Source organism: Ailuropoda melanoleuca, chromosome X (genome assembly GCF_002007445.2).
Source record: "Ailuropoda melanoleuca isolate Jingjing chromosome X, ASM200744v2, whole genome shotgun sequence".
In the NCBI taxonomy this organism is placed as follows: domain Eukaryota; kingdom Metazoa; phylum Chordata; class Mammalia; order Carnivora; family Ursidae; genus Ailuropoda; species Ailuropoda melanoleuca.
In genome coordinates, this window is record NC_048238.1 from 7,603,691 (window position 1) to 7,617,836 (window position 14,146).

A 14,146-nucleotide genomic window follows, 5' to 3' on the forward strand; every position below is an offset into this window, starting at 1 on the left:
GGAGCGACAATACACTTATAGTACTATTCTGTATGTTTTGCAAAATATCTGCATGTAAGCGGACCCACGCAGTTCAAACCCGTGTTGTTTAAGGGCCAGCTGTATTCCCGTGCCCCTGGGGTCTGCTGCGGGCAGTTTTCTCCATTCACCTGGAATTTCTCACGGATGGCGTGACCCATAAGCAAATGTGAGGTTCGCCTTATGCTCAGACTCTTCCCTAATATAGCAGTCTGTTCAAAACAACCTCACGTTTTCAAAGCGGCTGTTCCCCAAGAGCTGGGAGGTCTGGTGGCCCCATGGCATTGTCTCTGCCGTGGCAATATTACTTTTGCTTTGTTTTGCCGCAAGCCAGAAAACGAGCGTTGCAAAGATCAAAGGTTCATGATGGCGTGAGAGGTGCTGTGCCCCAGGGACCATTCTTTGAGCTCAGAGGTGCACCCCAAATCCCACAGCTTTGGAGGCTTGGGTAGAGGAAGAGACTGGCTCAGTCAGGGTAGCTGGGAACCTAGGGTTGTCTGCCCAGCATATTTCTCTATAGGCTTGAGGGGAGGAGGGTGGGAATGGGGCTGTAGAGACACTGGCACCCTAACTGTGTGGAGGCCTTAACGCTCTAATGTAGTTTACACTGCAGAGCCCACACTCCAGTTTAACCGAGCAGTTCTCAACCGGGGTGATTTTGCCCCCCAGGATTTCCAGTGTCCCAACTGGGGAGAGAGGGGATGCTCCCGGCACTTAGTGGGTAGAGACCAGGGATGCTATTCGATAGCCTGCAGTGCATGGGATGGCCCGCATTGCAACAAAGACTCACTGGCCCAGAAGGTCACTCTCTCTGGAACTCAGTGACTGTGGACTAGGTGCCCGTGAACAGCCAAGTGAGCCCTCCTCACTCACTCACTTCCTTCCTCCTGTCCTGGCTGTGCAAGGGGCCGAATGTGCACACTGACCCAGAGAACCCCTAGCCTGCACGACACGCGTCCTCAGCTCTGATCACAGCCAGGGGGGCTGTGTTGCACGTGGGAGGGACAATCGGTAGGCAACAAATAAACGTTTGGGGCTAGAGATCACTTCTGCTGGTGATTTTTAAAGGTACTCAGTGGGCTGCAGAATCCCCCAGAGGATTAAAGCTCCAGGTTAAACCCAGAGAGTGCTGGGGCCACTGCAATTACTGACCCCTCGGGTCTGGGGGGGGCTGTGAATATGTATTTCTAGCAAGCTGTCGGGTGCTGCTGCTGAGCTCTGGGACTCCACTTTGCAGAACACTGAAGCCAGCCCATTTACATACTTGAATTTCCAGCGCTTGGCATAAATACCACTGTGATCACCCGTGGCGTCTCAAGTGCGTAGCAGTTTCTCTTTTCCTTTAAAATAATAATCCAATGTCAGTTATCATTGGAATTTCCAGTTCTGGCAGGAAATTCTGCCCTTAACGCCCGCTCACACCTCACGCAACCCCATGAGGTTTTCCTGTGAAGATCTGGGTGCTGAAATTGGCTCCGAATGTTCTGCGAGAAAACAAAATCGCACTCTCTCTCGCTCTACATATTTTAAACAAACACAGATGCTGCTGTTACTGCCGGCAAGGGCTCCTCGTTTGCGGGCCTTTCATCTCCCGGGCTCTTGGCCAGGGCAGGCGCGTCCTGAGCCGGCTTGCGTCTGTGATGTGTTCAGTCACCATGTGCCTTCCCTGCTCACGGCGAGAGCCCCAGCTCGTCCTGTGGACCTGCGGCATCTGCAGGATTTCTCGGGGCTCCAAATTCATCACGAAGCCACACCAGGAACCACAGAAGTCTCTGTCCCCAGAAGGCCCGAGTCTATGAAGCCTCCAGGGGATAAACCTGCATTTGGGGGGATCTTCCCCACAGAGGATCTCGAAAGGCAAAGCGGGCGGGGGAGGTTGAGTCTGATCTCCCCAAGCCTGCTAGGTGGGCCCCCAGGACTTGGACGGGGTGGACTTCTCAGAAGAGCCCAGCTATTCTAATTGGATACGTTCATGGCCATAGATTGGCCATTTATCATTCCCTCGATTCACTTGACCTGCAACCCAAAGGGACTGGAAGGTCAGACACTTGATTTACATCCAGTGGGACATGTCCCGACAGTAAGGGTCTCTGCCGGATTTGACGTCGCCTCCTTCCGGTGGGTGATCAGCTTTCCTCTTGTGCAGTCATCGTTGTAGGCCAAGGCACAGATTATGCCCGAACCCAAGACCGCTCTGAATTCGTGTTTCCCCAGAAACGCTGTGAGCCGCTGGACATGGCTGTGTTAGAGTCGCAGAGCTTTAAGAGGAGGTCCTCCAGACTGCTCCAGGGTGAAGAAAGGCAACACAACCAGGCTCTACAGATATGGGAGGGGGTTGTGAGTGGTAGAGTCCTCGTGGCTTTGCAAACACTAACAAGTCCTACTTTTTCAAAGTAACATTCACTTCATCACCGTCTTACTGGGCGTCTTTCTGACGGAGACCTGGTGAAGGCTCAAAAGATGTCTAAAAAGTAATAAAACCAAGGAGCTCGTTATCTACCAGGGAACATGGGCATAATCCAATTTGGGTGGTTTTACCCAGGTGTTCTAGAGGACGAGGGCCCGAGCCAGGCTTTCAGGGAGAAAATGGCAAAGGGCAACAGAGCCGTGTCAGTTGAGAGGCTGTCCGCCAGTTGGCCATCGCCAGCAGCAGAGCCCTCCTCACCACCGCGGAGGACCGCACCTTAGCTGTCCCCCACGAACCCAGCTGCTCACGCGGCCTCCCATTTCTCCCCCGATCCCAGCTCTCTCAGTGGCATATTATAGGCACAAGCTGCTCGCCTTTTTACTGTCCCTTTTTTATTTGATTTTTTTTTACGTTTGATTACTATGTGATTATTTAATTTTATTTTTTATTCTGTCCGTTAGCCGCTGTGTAGTGCATCATGAGCTTTTGCTGTAGTGTTCCGTGATTCATTAGTTGCCTGTAACACCCAGTGCCCTTTTTGATTTTATTTATTTATTTTTTAATGTTTTATTATATTCTGTTAGTCACCATACAGTACATCCCCGGTTTCCAATGTAAAGTTCCATGATTCATTAGTTGCGTATAGCACCCAGTGCACCATGCAATACGTGCCCTCCTTACTACCCATCACCAGTCTATCCCATTCCCACCCCCTCCCCTATGAAGCCCTCAGTTTGTTTCTCAGAGTCCATAGTCTCTCATGCTTCATTCCCCCTTCTGTTTACCCCCCCCTTCATTCTTCCCTTCCTTCTCCTACCGATCTTCCTAGTTCTTATGTTCCATAGATGAGAGAAACCATATGATTAATTGTCTTTCTCTGCTTGACTTATTTCGCTTAGCATTATCTCCTCCAGTGCCGTCCATGTTGCAGCAAATGTTGAGAACGCGTTCTTTCTGATAGCTGAGTAAAATTCCATTGTATATATAGACCACAACTTCTTAATCCAGTCATCTGTTGAGGGGCATCTCGGTTCCTTCCACGCTTTGGCTATTGTGGACAATGCTGCTATGAACATTGTCCTTTTCGATTTTAAATGCAAGGGAAGAACTGTCATGGGCTGAATTGTGTCCCCCCAAATCCATATGTTGAAGTCCCACACTCCACCGTAACTGGGTTTGGAGATGGGGTCTTTCAAGAGGTAATTAGAGTGAAATGAGGTCCTCAGGCTGGGGCCCTAATCTGATAAGACTGGTGTCCTTATAAGGACGGGAAGAGGCAGCAGGGATGTGCAGGCCGAGAGAGAAGGCCATGTGAGGACTGCGAGCCAGGGAGAGAGGCTTCTGGAGAAACCGAACCTGCCAGCACCTTGGTCTGGGCCTTCTAGTCCCCGGGACCATGAGAACAGTCGTTTCTGTTGTCAAGCCCCCAGTCCATAGTGCTTCGTCACGGCCGCCCGAGCTAAGCCCCCACCCTGACCCCGCGTGGCCGGTTTAGTAGAATAGCCTCTCGTTTTACGGGACGTCTTCAACCTTTACTGCATTTCGATACATTTTACAAATGTACTTAACGTCATATATGAACACAGTTGAAGTCAAGTAGCTCTCAACGGCTGGAACAGAAAGCAATTCCTGATTTTATCCTTCTGCACCAGCACCCCTCTCCTTTCCGGGGACCACTTTTCTCCCACAAGGGTTTGTTTTCTTTAATCAACAGACTATTTTTTAGAGCAGTTTTGGGTTTATAGAAAAATTGAACGTAAAATACAAGGTTCCCATATATCCTGTCTCATCCCCTCAATTTCCCTTATTAGCATCTCGCATCTGTTATATTTGTTGCCTTTGAGAAACTGCTATTGCTACGTCATTAGCTCAGGTCCCTAGTTTTTCTTGGTGTGGTACATTCCGTGGGTTTTGATAAATGGAGAATGACCTGTAGCCACCATTTTAGTATCACCCAGAGTGGTTTCTCTGCCCTAAAAATCCTCTGTGCTCCGCTTCTTCGTCCCTCCTGCCCTCCCGCCAGCCCAGGCAATCCTGAGCTCTTGACCGTCTCCATGGTTTTGCCTTTTCCAGAATGTCCTAGAGTTGGATGTGGCCTTTTCAGACGGGCTTCTTTCACTTAGTGCTATGCATTTAAGGATCCTCCATGGCTTTTCATGGCTTGAGAGCTCATTTCTTTTTAGTGCTGAATCATATTCCATCGTCGGGAGGGGACCGCAGTTGACGGATCCGTTCACCTACTGAGGGACATCTTGTTTGCTGCCAAGGCTTGGCAGTTATGACTCAAACATACACCTTCTAAGAGTTAAGGAAATTATTTTATATCACCAATAAACTGTAATTATACGGAATTAACAGTGACTCAGTGTACCATTCAATATCCAATTCATATCAAATTCAGATCCAGAATTCTTTCAAGGTTCACACATTGCATCTGGTTGTTTTGCCCCTTTAGGCTTTCATCTAGAACAGTTTCCTTTTGTTTGTTATTTATGACACAGATTTTTTTTTTTTTTTGAAGAATCCAGATCTCTGGTCTCACATTCTGAATCTGTTTGATTGCTTCCGCATGGTTTGATTTGGTTGAGGTCGTTTCTGGCGACGTGCCAGCATAGATGATGTCATATTGTCAGCCCTTCCAGCTTTGTTGGTGATAAGCTCTGCCACTTAGATGAGGTGGTGGTGGCCGGAGCCCTCCACTGTAAAGGGACATTTTCCTCTCTGTACGTAATCTGTGGAGGGATCCTTTGAGACCAGGTGAAATTTTTGTTTTCCAGCAACCATTTACCCAGGGTTTTGGAAATCCGTGGATAATTATTGACTAAACTAATTACTACATTGGGGGCTGCAAATGTCGATTTGCTGATTCTGTCTCGCTTTTTACATTTTCCCCTGTTTTTTGGACCGTCACGATAGAGTCATGATGCTTTCAGTGTTTTGACATCTGTGTTGTCATTTTTCTTTTTATTTAGCATGCTTTTCAGGTTCCCTCTTGTGATTTTCCTCTTTCCTGAAGATGTTCCTATGAGATAGAGGGGAACAGGTAGTACCCGCCCTCTCCGCCAGGGTCAGAGGCGGGCAAACTAACACCAGAAAACAGTCACTTTTTCAGTCTCGGTTAAGGTCCAGTGGGGTCAGGGACAGAGACGTCAGAATTCTGGCCTCACCATTTCACCGCCCAGCGTCTATTTCACCAGAGGTAACTGAGTCCAATGCCGCTCTGAAAGCTTGCGTTCCTCTTCATATCCCCTTCTGTTTCACAGGAGATGAGTTTGGCCGATTTGGCTTTAACTAAATAAATCACGATGTATTACAATTGTGTTTTCTGATTTGGAGGTATATCATTATGTTATATAGATACAGAGTAGAAATCTTTCGTTTTAATAGCTGCACAGTATTCCAGCGTTAGCCTGACACTGTTTACTTCTCATTCTTTTTTCTTGGGTGTGCTGGCGATAGGGCGAACAGCATCTTGCAGACTAATGTGGCCAGTGGAACTTTCTTTCTCCAAAGAAACGGTGCACATCCCCTTCTTTCAAACCTTTTACTTTACCGAGGGGGCATGATTTGTACCAGCAGGTGATCGTTTAACTAGTTAATAAATCAAGATTGAGGAAGGGCTGCTGGGAATGGTTGTGCAAGTGTGTCCTGTGCAGTCCCGGGCACTCTTTTATGTTGTCGTGCTTGTGAACAGCGCTCCTACAGGGCTGTGCGGTGTGTAGTCTAGGGGGCCTGACACAAGGAACCCTGGTAAGAGGCCTCGTTTTTGGAAGTTGGAAGCAATGGAATTTCGGAAGAGGAGGTCATTTTCTTTTTTTTTTTTTTAAAGATTTTATTTATTTATTTGACAGTGACAGAGACAGCCAGCGAGAGAGGGAACACAAGCAGGGGGACTGGGAGAGGAAGAAGCAGGCTCATAGCAGAGGAGCCTGATGTGGGGCTCGATCCCACAACGCCGGGATCACGCCCTGAGCCGAAGGCAGACGCTCAACCGCTGTGCCACCCAGGCGCCCCAGGAGGTCATTTACATATATGGCCAGATATATGAATGTCAAACTTCACCCGTCCAGTACGATAGACTTAAAATAGGATCAGTTATCTTATACTTAAATACCTTATACTTGGAATTTCTGTGATGTGGTCCAGTTTCAACAACAGCTTTCACAAGCCCTTTTTTCAACTGATTATAGGCTTGAAATTCAGGCGAGTGTATTAGTCATCATAGGTTTATTGCTATAATTAGCAAGCTTGCCGTCTCAGTGGCCTAACACGATAGCAATTCATTTTCCCCCACGTCACACCCAGTGTGGGTTTCAGCAGGCGTGGGCTCTGCACCATATAGTCATCCAAGGACCCCCAGGTCTTTGAATCTGGTGCTTCCTAAGTCAGTCCTCTGTGACCTCAAGTCCTTCACTGGCTCCTCTGCCTCTGGCTGCCAGTTGAGGAGAGAGAGTGTCAAGAAATGTGCAGGTGACCTGGGAAGGCCATCTCTCCTCTCTACCTACATGCCGTTGGCCAGAGCCCACTCAGTTGTCCCCACCTAACTGCAAGGAAAGCTGAGAAATGTCTCTCTGTGTGTCCAGGTGGAAAAGGCCCTGGGGTTTAGGGAAGGCATGAGTCAATATTGCAAAGCTGATCCCTTTCCTCTATTTTGTTTCTTCTCCAGGAGACTTCTTGGCATCATCACGAAAAAGGATGTTTTGAGACATATGGCCCAGATGGCGAACCAGGACCCTGAATCCATCATGTTTAATTAGAAACAAGGTGGCATTTATTTTGAGAAAAACACAACTGTGTCGTTTTAAAAGAAATAAACAAATGATATGTTATTATCCTAATGAACGATTATGCGCTGGGGGCAGTGGAAACAAAAGCTTTGTTTGAAAGGAAAAAGGATGAAACCTTTTTTTTTAAAAAAAGACATCAACGAGTAGGCGTTTTGTAGCTTTAACCCCTTATGAGTTTCCAGCTGTGTTTCTTAATGAGTTTATTAACTGCCGTGGGGGCATGGGGGTGGGTGTAAACGATGTGGTTTGTACGAGGACACAGGACACGGAACACAAATGCTGAGTCCAGAAACGTTTGCCCATTGTGTTTAAGGCTGATGTTTGTGAAGCTTTGAGTCCAAAAGGCAAAGGAGTACTGGCCTGTCAGCATCTTTTATTTATTGGTTCCTGAAGTTTTGCTGCTATTTTACTGAATCGGACTAAAGATATTTGCACTTACTTTGTTGGAAAAGAAAAAAGAAATTAAATTGGAACATAGTGAAAACTAAAAGTATGCCAGTGGGTTCACTCATGACCATCCCATTTCTTGCTCCTGTTCTCAGCCTAGCGTTTTGCTTCTCCATCAGTTTCCGAACCAACATCCAGGGCCTCCTGCGATGAGGGGTATGAAGAAATCATGTCTCCAGGCAAAACCAGCATCTTGGGACTGCATAACGAACTCCTGGCATGTTTAGTGCTGCCCGTATTTCCTCTCATACAAAGGGATTCATCCTGATTTTGAGGGTATCTACACCTGCTCGTTGTGTTGCAAACATGTTGCACGTGCTTCCCCTGTTTATTGCCATTGCCCTTGCGTTCTTACATACTGAGCAGTCCAGCACTTTCCATGGGCCATATTCTGTGTGCTGCCAGCTTGTCGTAAGTGTGCTTTAATTTCCAAATAGCGTACACGAGGGTCAAAACAGGCTACCCAGTGTTACTACTTATTTTTCCTTTCAGATCTTATTAAATACGGCTGCAGAGAGGGTGAGGCATACGAAGTCTCAGTGGGAACTCCTCCAAATGGATTGTAAGAGAAATACTAAATTGATTCTAAATCTGTTCCATTATCTTCTCCGTAGGATGCAAAACGCTCGGCTTTAAGGTCTAAGCGTGCACTTTCATCCTCGTACGAGAGCACAGAAGCTCAGGGTTAAATCGTAGACAGCCAGTTTCAGCACTGGGCATCTCTGTATTGAACTGAATGGTGCATTTATCTCTTCAGTCAGGACTTCAGTCTTCTCTGGGAGAAGGCGTGGAGCTGTGGTTTAGATCCACGGTGTGATCTGTGTCCGTATGATTGCTCCCACCTGCCCTCTCAGGCCAGTCTTTGCTCTTCCCAGCTCATGGAGCGGCCCTCACCCTCTGCGGCCTCATTATTGATATTGACGTAGCAGGTGTGCGTTTGGTGGCAAGTAATAGAAAATCCAACAGACAGTGGATAGTTGAATGAGAAACCCGGGGGTCGGGCACTCTTGACTCTGTCTGTACTATCGTCAAGATAGTATTCGTGCCCTTTGGTATTGTTTTCTGCCATCCTTTGTTCTCTGGCTCATTGCCACTGAGCCGCAAGGTGGTTACTGAGCTGCCGGCTAGAATGTCCGCTTCCTAGACAGGAAGAGGGAGGGAGAGGCCTGTAACAAGGTGCAGCGCCTGCATCAGGAAAGCAGAACTTTCCCAGAGATGCTCAGCTTACATCCATTGGCCGGAATTCTGTCACGTGACTCCCCCTAGCTGCATGTGAGTGTGGGAAGGAAGGTTTTTAGCTAGACATACTAGTCTCTGAATGAAATTTAGATTCTCTTAATAAGGAAGAGGGATTGGTCCTGGGGAGGGAATGCTGTCCACTGGATTGGGTGCCATTATCGTGTCCCTGTCATCGTCCTTCCTGTCCTTCTTACCTTCTTTCTTGCCGACCTCTCTAGACACTCTCTTCTCACCTTATAGTTTCCCACCCCTTCTGTCAGATTTGACGTAGAACTGCCAGTCAGAGGACATAATTTCTTAGCCCTAATAAAAACCTAGAATCTTCTAGTGGTATAAGAAAATGTACTGATATGTTCTCTGGGTTAAAAAAGTTAAGTCAGATCATGCTGACAAACCATGGATGATTTGTTTTTGTGATTGGTTGGCCTCCTCCAGACTAATATCAAATAGCCATTTCAGCGTGGAATACCAGTCAGTAGTAGAGAATTCAGTCTTCGTGCCTTGTCCGCGGCACATAAGTATCGAGTAACAGATCCTAGTATTAGTGTTGTTACTGGGGTTTCCATGGAACATATGCAAGTGAGGCTGAATTCTTCTGGACTTTAAATCCTAAAAGGTCCTAAAGATTGCTTCATGTAGTTCCCTCTTATTCCCACATGACCTCCCAAAAGAGTATTAGTCATAGCCTGGATTTATATAATCCAGGATGCCCTTTTAGCTGAAATAAGGAGCTTCAGAAGGGAATACGAAACAGTGAACAGATAACCAAAGGTCAGTGAAACCACAGAATTTCCTCTTCCTCCAGCCAAGGCCATGGAGGGATGAAGGGATAGTTTACTCCGGGCTGAGGTCACCGAGGGGCATCGTGTTGTGTCCTTCTCTCCAGTGCTTCGTTCAGAGAGGTCCACAGATTCATGGGAAACCGTTGGGAGTTCTGCTTGACTCAGATAACCTTGTTTTCCCTTATAAGTTGAACCTCTCATTTGTCGTGGGGTTCGGGCTCTTGACGACAGAAGGCCAGGGTCAGACCGGTAGGTAAAGGTCACGGGTGGGGGAGTTTGCCGCGCAGCTCTGGGAGTTGATTGCCTCCCTCCTCTTGAACCCCAGCTCCCCTTTGCGGTCCACTTGCCCACCGGCCTGGGGTCTCACACAGACTTGCTTGTAGAAGTTGGCGGGTAGGGATTCCAGAGGTGTTTGCGAGAGGAGTAGAACTGGGACATGGGAGTAACGTACACATTCTCAGAATAATGTGGGGTTTTTTTCATAATAATATTTTTATTATGTTATTCACCATACAGTACATCCCTGGTTTTTGATGTAAAGTTTGATGTGTTTTTATCTTTTTCCAGAACCAAAGCCTTTAGACTTTTGTAGAACTTTCTGGATTCTTTCTGAATCAGTGTTTTATTACATACACATAAATGCAGAATGGAACATGAGTTCTCTAATGAGGCACATCAACTTACTTCTCGTTTTCCCTCCCTGCCACGAAGGAAGTGTGTTGTAGAAGGACAGACAGCAAATAAAGAGTGTCCCGAAAGGGCCGGCGGATTCCTGGCGGGTTCAGTGCATCCCCTGGGAGTGCAGATGCGCGCGTGGCATTACCGGGAAGGCGGATGTGTTAGGGGCAAATCACTGTTCAGTGTTTGCTGTGACGCACAACCAGGCAATCTCAAATTTCTCTATTTAGTGCTTCCCAAAGACCTTACAAAGGAGAAGACATCTTGGTGGATTCATTTTTGGCCCTACGACGTCACAGAAACTGAAAAATTGGTTTCCCTTAGGTGACAACTGGTTACTTCACATTATCAGCATGTGCAGATCTGCTCAGCCCTCATCAGCAGAGGCCTTCATTTCAGTTTCACGCGGGCAGCGAGCCTTTGAAATGATTTCCATGAGGGGGGAGCCTGTGTATGTCACGTGGGAACATGAACCAGCCTCACTGTGTATCTGCCGTCCTCAGTGCGCTGGGAGCGAGCCTGCGTGCGACTCTAATGAGATCTGTTCGCGTTCGGTGTTGGAACGACCACAGAGCAATGTGGTAGTGGTGGTTTTGTAACCCTCTGTGTAAACATTGGCACCTTATTAAAAATTAAATGTTTGAACTTTACTTTTAAAAATAAAACAAGCACAGTCCTCATGAAGCATGTTGTAAATGGAAGAGATACTGATTTTCTCAGCATGTTTCTCCTAGTGGAACCTCTGCAAACCCGAGTCCAGTGACGGCCGAAGTATCTGGGGAAGTTAAAGACCGATTCTTAAGATTTGTGCTCAAGATGGTGACGTCAGTTTGGTCAGCTTTAAAGTCCCCTGGTCTTAGCCCGGTGGGTGATGGCCAAATAACAGTTCAGACTGGGGCTATAAAACGTCCAAGGATGGGGAGGACCGCTGTCCCCAGGCCATCTGTGTTTCTGCCCTGTGCACAGAGGCTGGGCAGGACAGCTTGGGCCTGGTCTAACATTCATTCTCTCATCCCTTCAGACTTTTTAGCTATTACTTTGGGAATCACAAGAGCTTAAGTTATGTCCTTCCTCACCAGTTTGTTTTTTATGTAATTTTCAACTTTACAAAAATACGAAGGAAAAAACTCAGAGAATGCCCACATCCGTTTGATGACCACATCCCTTTGAGGCTGTGAGAGGAATTCCTTCTAATTGGGGGAGGGAGCCAGCCCGGGGACAACGTTGGGAAGATGGTCCTCTGTACAGGGGCCAGCAGATGCAAATGTCCTGAGGTGGAAACAGGCCTAACTTCCTGGGGTCCCCCCAGGGGTGAGTGGCTGTGGGACGGGTGGTGCTTTCGTGGAGACTGGGGGGTATTTGAAGTTGGTTTTGCTTTTCCTTTGGTGGGAGGCTAACACATGCAGATGCTTCCAAGTCTCACAGGGCCAGGTACAGACAAGGAATTTAGAGGAAGGACGTTCTTTGACTTGCATTGTACATGAACGTTCTGGCTGTTGTATAGCGGGCCCGGAAGCCAGGAATGTGGCTAGGAGCCTATTTCATATACACAAGTTACAATGGAGGCTTGTCCCAGAGAAGCTCTTGAATTCTGGATATATTTCCGAGGTAGAGCCAACAGATTTGCCGGTGGAGTGGGTATAAAATGGTACAACGAAGTTGCCATTTGCTGACATGGGCAAGACCAGGTGAAGAGCTCCATTGTGCAAGTGGTATATTGAAGATCTCTGTTGGACATCGAAGTCCAGAGTTCAGGGGAATCCTTGAGGTTGGTAACATCAGTCAAGCCATTGGCGCATATCAGTGGTATTAAAGCCATGCCTGGAAACTTTCATGGCCTAATGATACCCTAAGAGCAAACAACGAACATTCCAACAGAATTTCAATATTGAGTTTTCAGGGAGTCATGCTGACTTAGTGATAGGACTGCACTTGAATTCCAGCTTCACTGCCTTTTGGCTGTGTGACATTGTCAAAGGCATTAACCTCTCTGGGCCTAGATTATCCTGTCTCTGTAGAGTGAGCTGCCGCTCTTGACCAGCGGCTTGGCTGTGAGAATTCAACAAGAGACTGTACATGAGGCACTTGCCATGGACCATTTCACGTTATGAAGCCCTCCGGGTAACTTTAGTTGGAAATTAATTTGATGTTGTTTTCAGTTGAATTATAAGACCCCTAAAATTAGTAATACATCAGGCTAACCAATTGCCTTCTTTCCAGCTCTATCTGTAGTCATTTCCAAAAACATGAAAGGAAACAAAACAAAAACTCAGATCTCTTAAGGAATGTCAAAAAAAGGCTCACTGGCTCCAAATTAATGATTATTAGAAAAATCACTTGGTAAGAAATTCCATTTCTCTGTAGCTTTGTATCAGCTCAGAGAGCAGAACAGCAGAAATATGCATGGGTACTGAACTATCGATTAGCTTCAAGTTTGGAGCAAGAGACACAGAACACGAGACCGTGTGTAACTTGCTTATTTTCAGACAGTATAAAACCCAATACCACTGCGCCTGCAGACAGAAAAATCTCTCCAGCGTGGTGGTAATGTAGAAATAAGTCTCATTAGTAAAACTCATGAAAGCCCAGCCTTCTGTGGGCCTTGACTATTGACCCTCCACACGCTGTGGTTAAAAACCAGAGGGCGGGGGAATGAACAAACAGAATTTGTCCGAAAGGTGACAACCCATCAGTTTTAATTCTGGGAGCTTACCTAGAGCTAAGCAGAATGGCCTCGCAAATAAACGTCTGGGTCAGGCAGGCTTCTTCCTGGGCTTTCATGAATTGAGACAGGACCAGAAACTTCCATGGCTTCCTAGGGCACTGTGCTCTGGCCGAGCACGGGGGAGCCTGTTGTTACAGCTCGTGCCCAGTTCATTGGTAGTTAATTGGCTAGAAAGAAGCTAGCATATGTGAAGGCGGACAGGGAGCATCTGTTTCTGGCAGTTCCTCAACATTGCATTTCACCTTGTGGGGATTTCCAATCCCCGTTAGTCAGGGTTTGGCTCACGAGCGAAGGGAGCAATTGCGATGTGATTCCAGCATTTGTCATGGAACACGTCGTCCAAAGATTAAACAGCCGCCCTCAATCCAAACAGATTCTGTCCGAGAAATTGGAAACACATACATAAATTCTCGTCCCGCAGGCTGCCTGTGACAGGTTGCGTCCAGAGGATGCTTGCCGGTAGGAGAACATTCCTTCCTTCTGCGGGGCTCCATGTTCATTTCACACTCACTCGGGGCTGCCACCTGTTTCCAGCCAATACTAACCCGAGCGGAAATTGGAGCTAGCTTTCTTTTGATGGACTGGTTTCCTTTTCTGACATTTCCAAACTTCAGTCCGTCCCCAGAAAGATGAGCGTTTCCGGCAATGGCTGTGGGTGATTTACATTCTCCAGGGACTTGCCAAGCGTCCAGCTGCTCCGTGGGGCAGGAGTCTCGAGTGCTGAAGAACGGGGAGAACTAGTAGGTCTGCGTGCAGCGGGGAGGCACTTGCCAAAGTGCTTCCAGGATCCTGGGCTTGTGCACGACGCTGCTAGGTGCCCGCAGACAAGAGTGGATTCTGTGGTTAACTAACTGGAAAGTTCTACCTCCTGGGACTGGGATTCCAAAGACCAGTCCTTGGGGAGCACTGCTATGGGGGCCGGAGTGTGAGGGTCCAGGAAGTCTCCTTTATAGTTTCCTTGCAGACCTGCGTGACCTGGGAGAGGCGAGTCACCTTTAATGGACGTCCAACATGACATCTGTGCAGCCAGGACCGTCTGATAACCAGAATGATACTTAGGGAC

General features: G+C 47.4%; 1 protein-coding gene across 4 annotated transcripts in view; it reads left to right on the forward strand.

Moving 5' to 3' along the window:
- Nucleotides 1–11,042, forward strand: part of CLCN4 (chloride voltage-gated channel 4) — a 67,230-nt gene extending 56,188 nt beyond the window's left edge. For 3 of the 4 annotated variants that reach the window (XM_034649394.1, XM_034649396.1, XM_002915067.4), the window contains one exon: nucleotides 7,092–11,042. In XM_034649394.1, the coding sequence (XP_034505285.1) occupies nucleotides 7,092–7,182 (91 nt within the window). In that variant the 3' untranslated portion in view covers nucleotides 7,183–11,042. The remainder of the gene's footprint in view (nucleotides 1–7,091) is intronic. The other variant, XM_034649395.1, reaches the window with a different exon arrangement.
- Nucleotides 11,043–14,146: the final 3,104 nt, after the last annotated feature.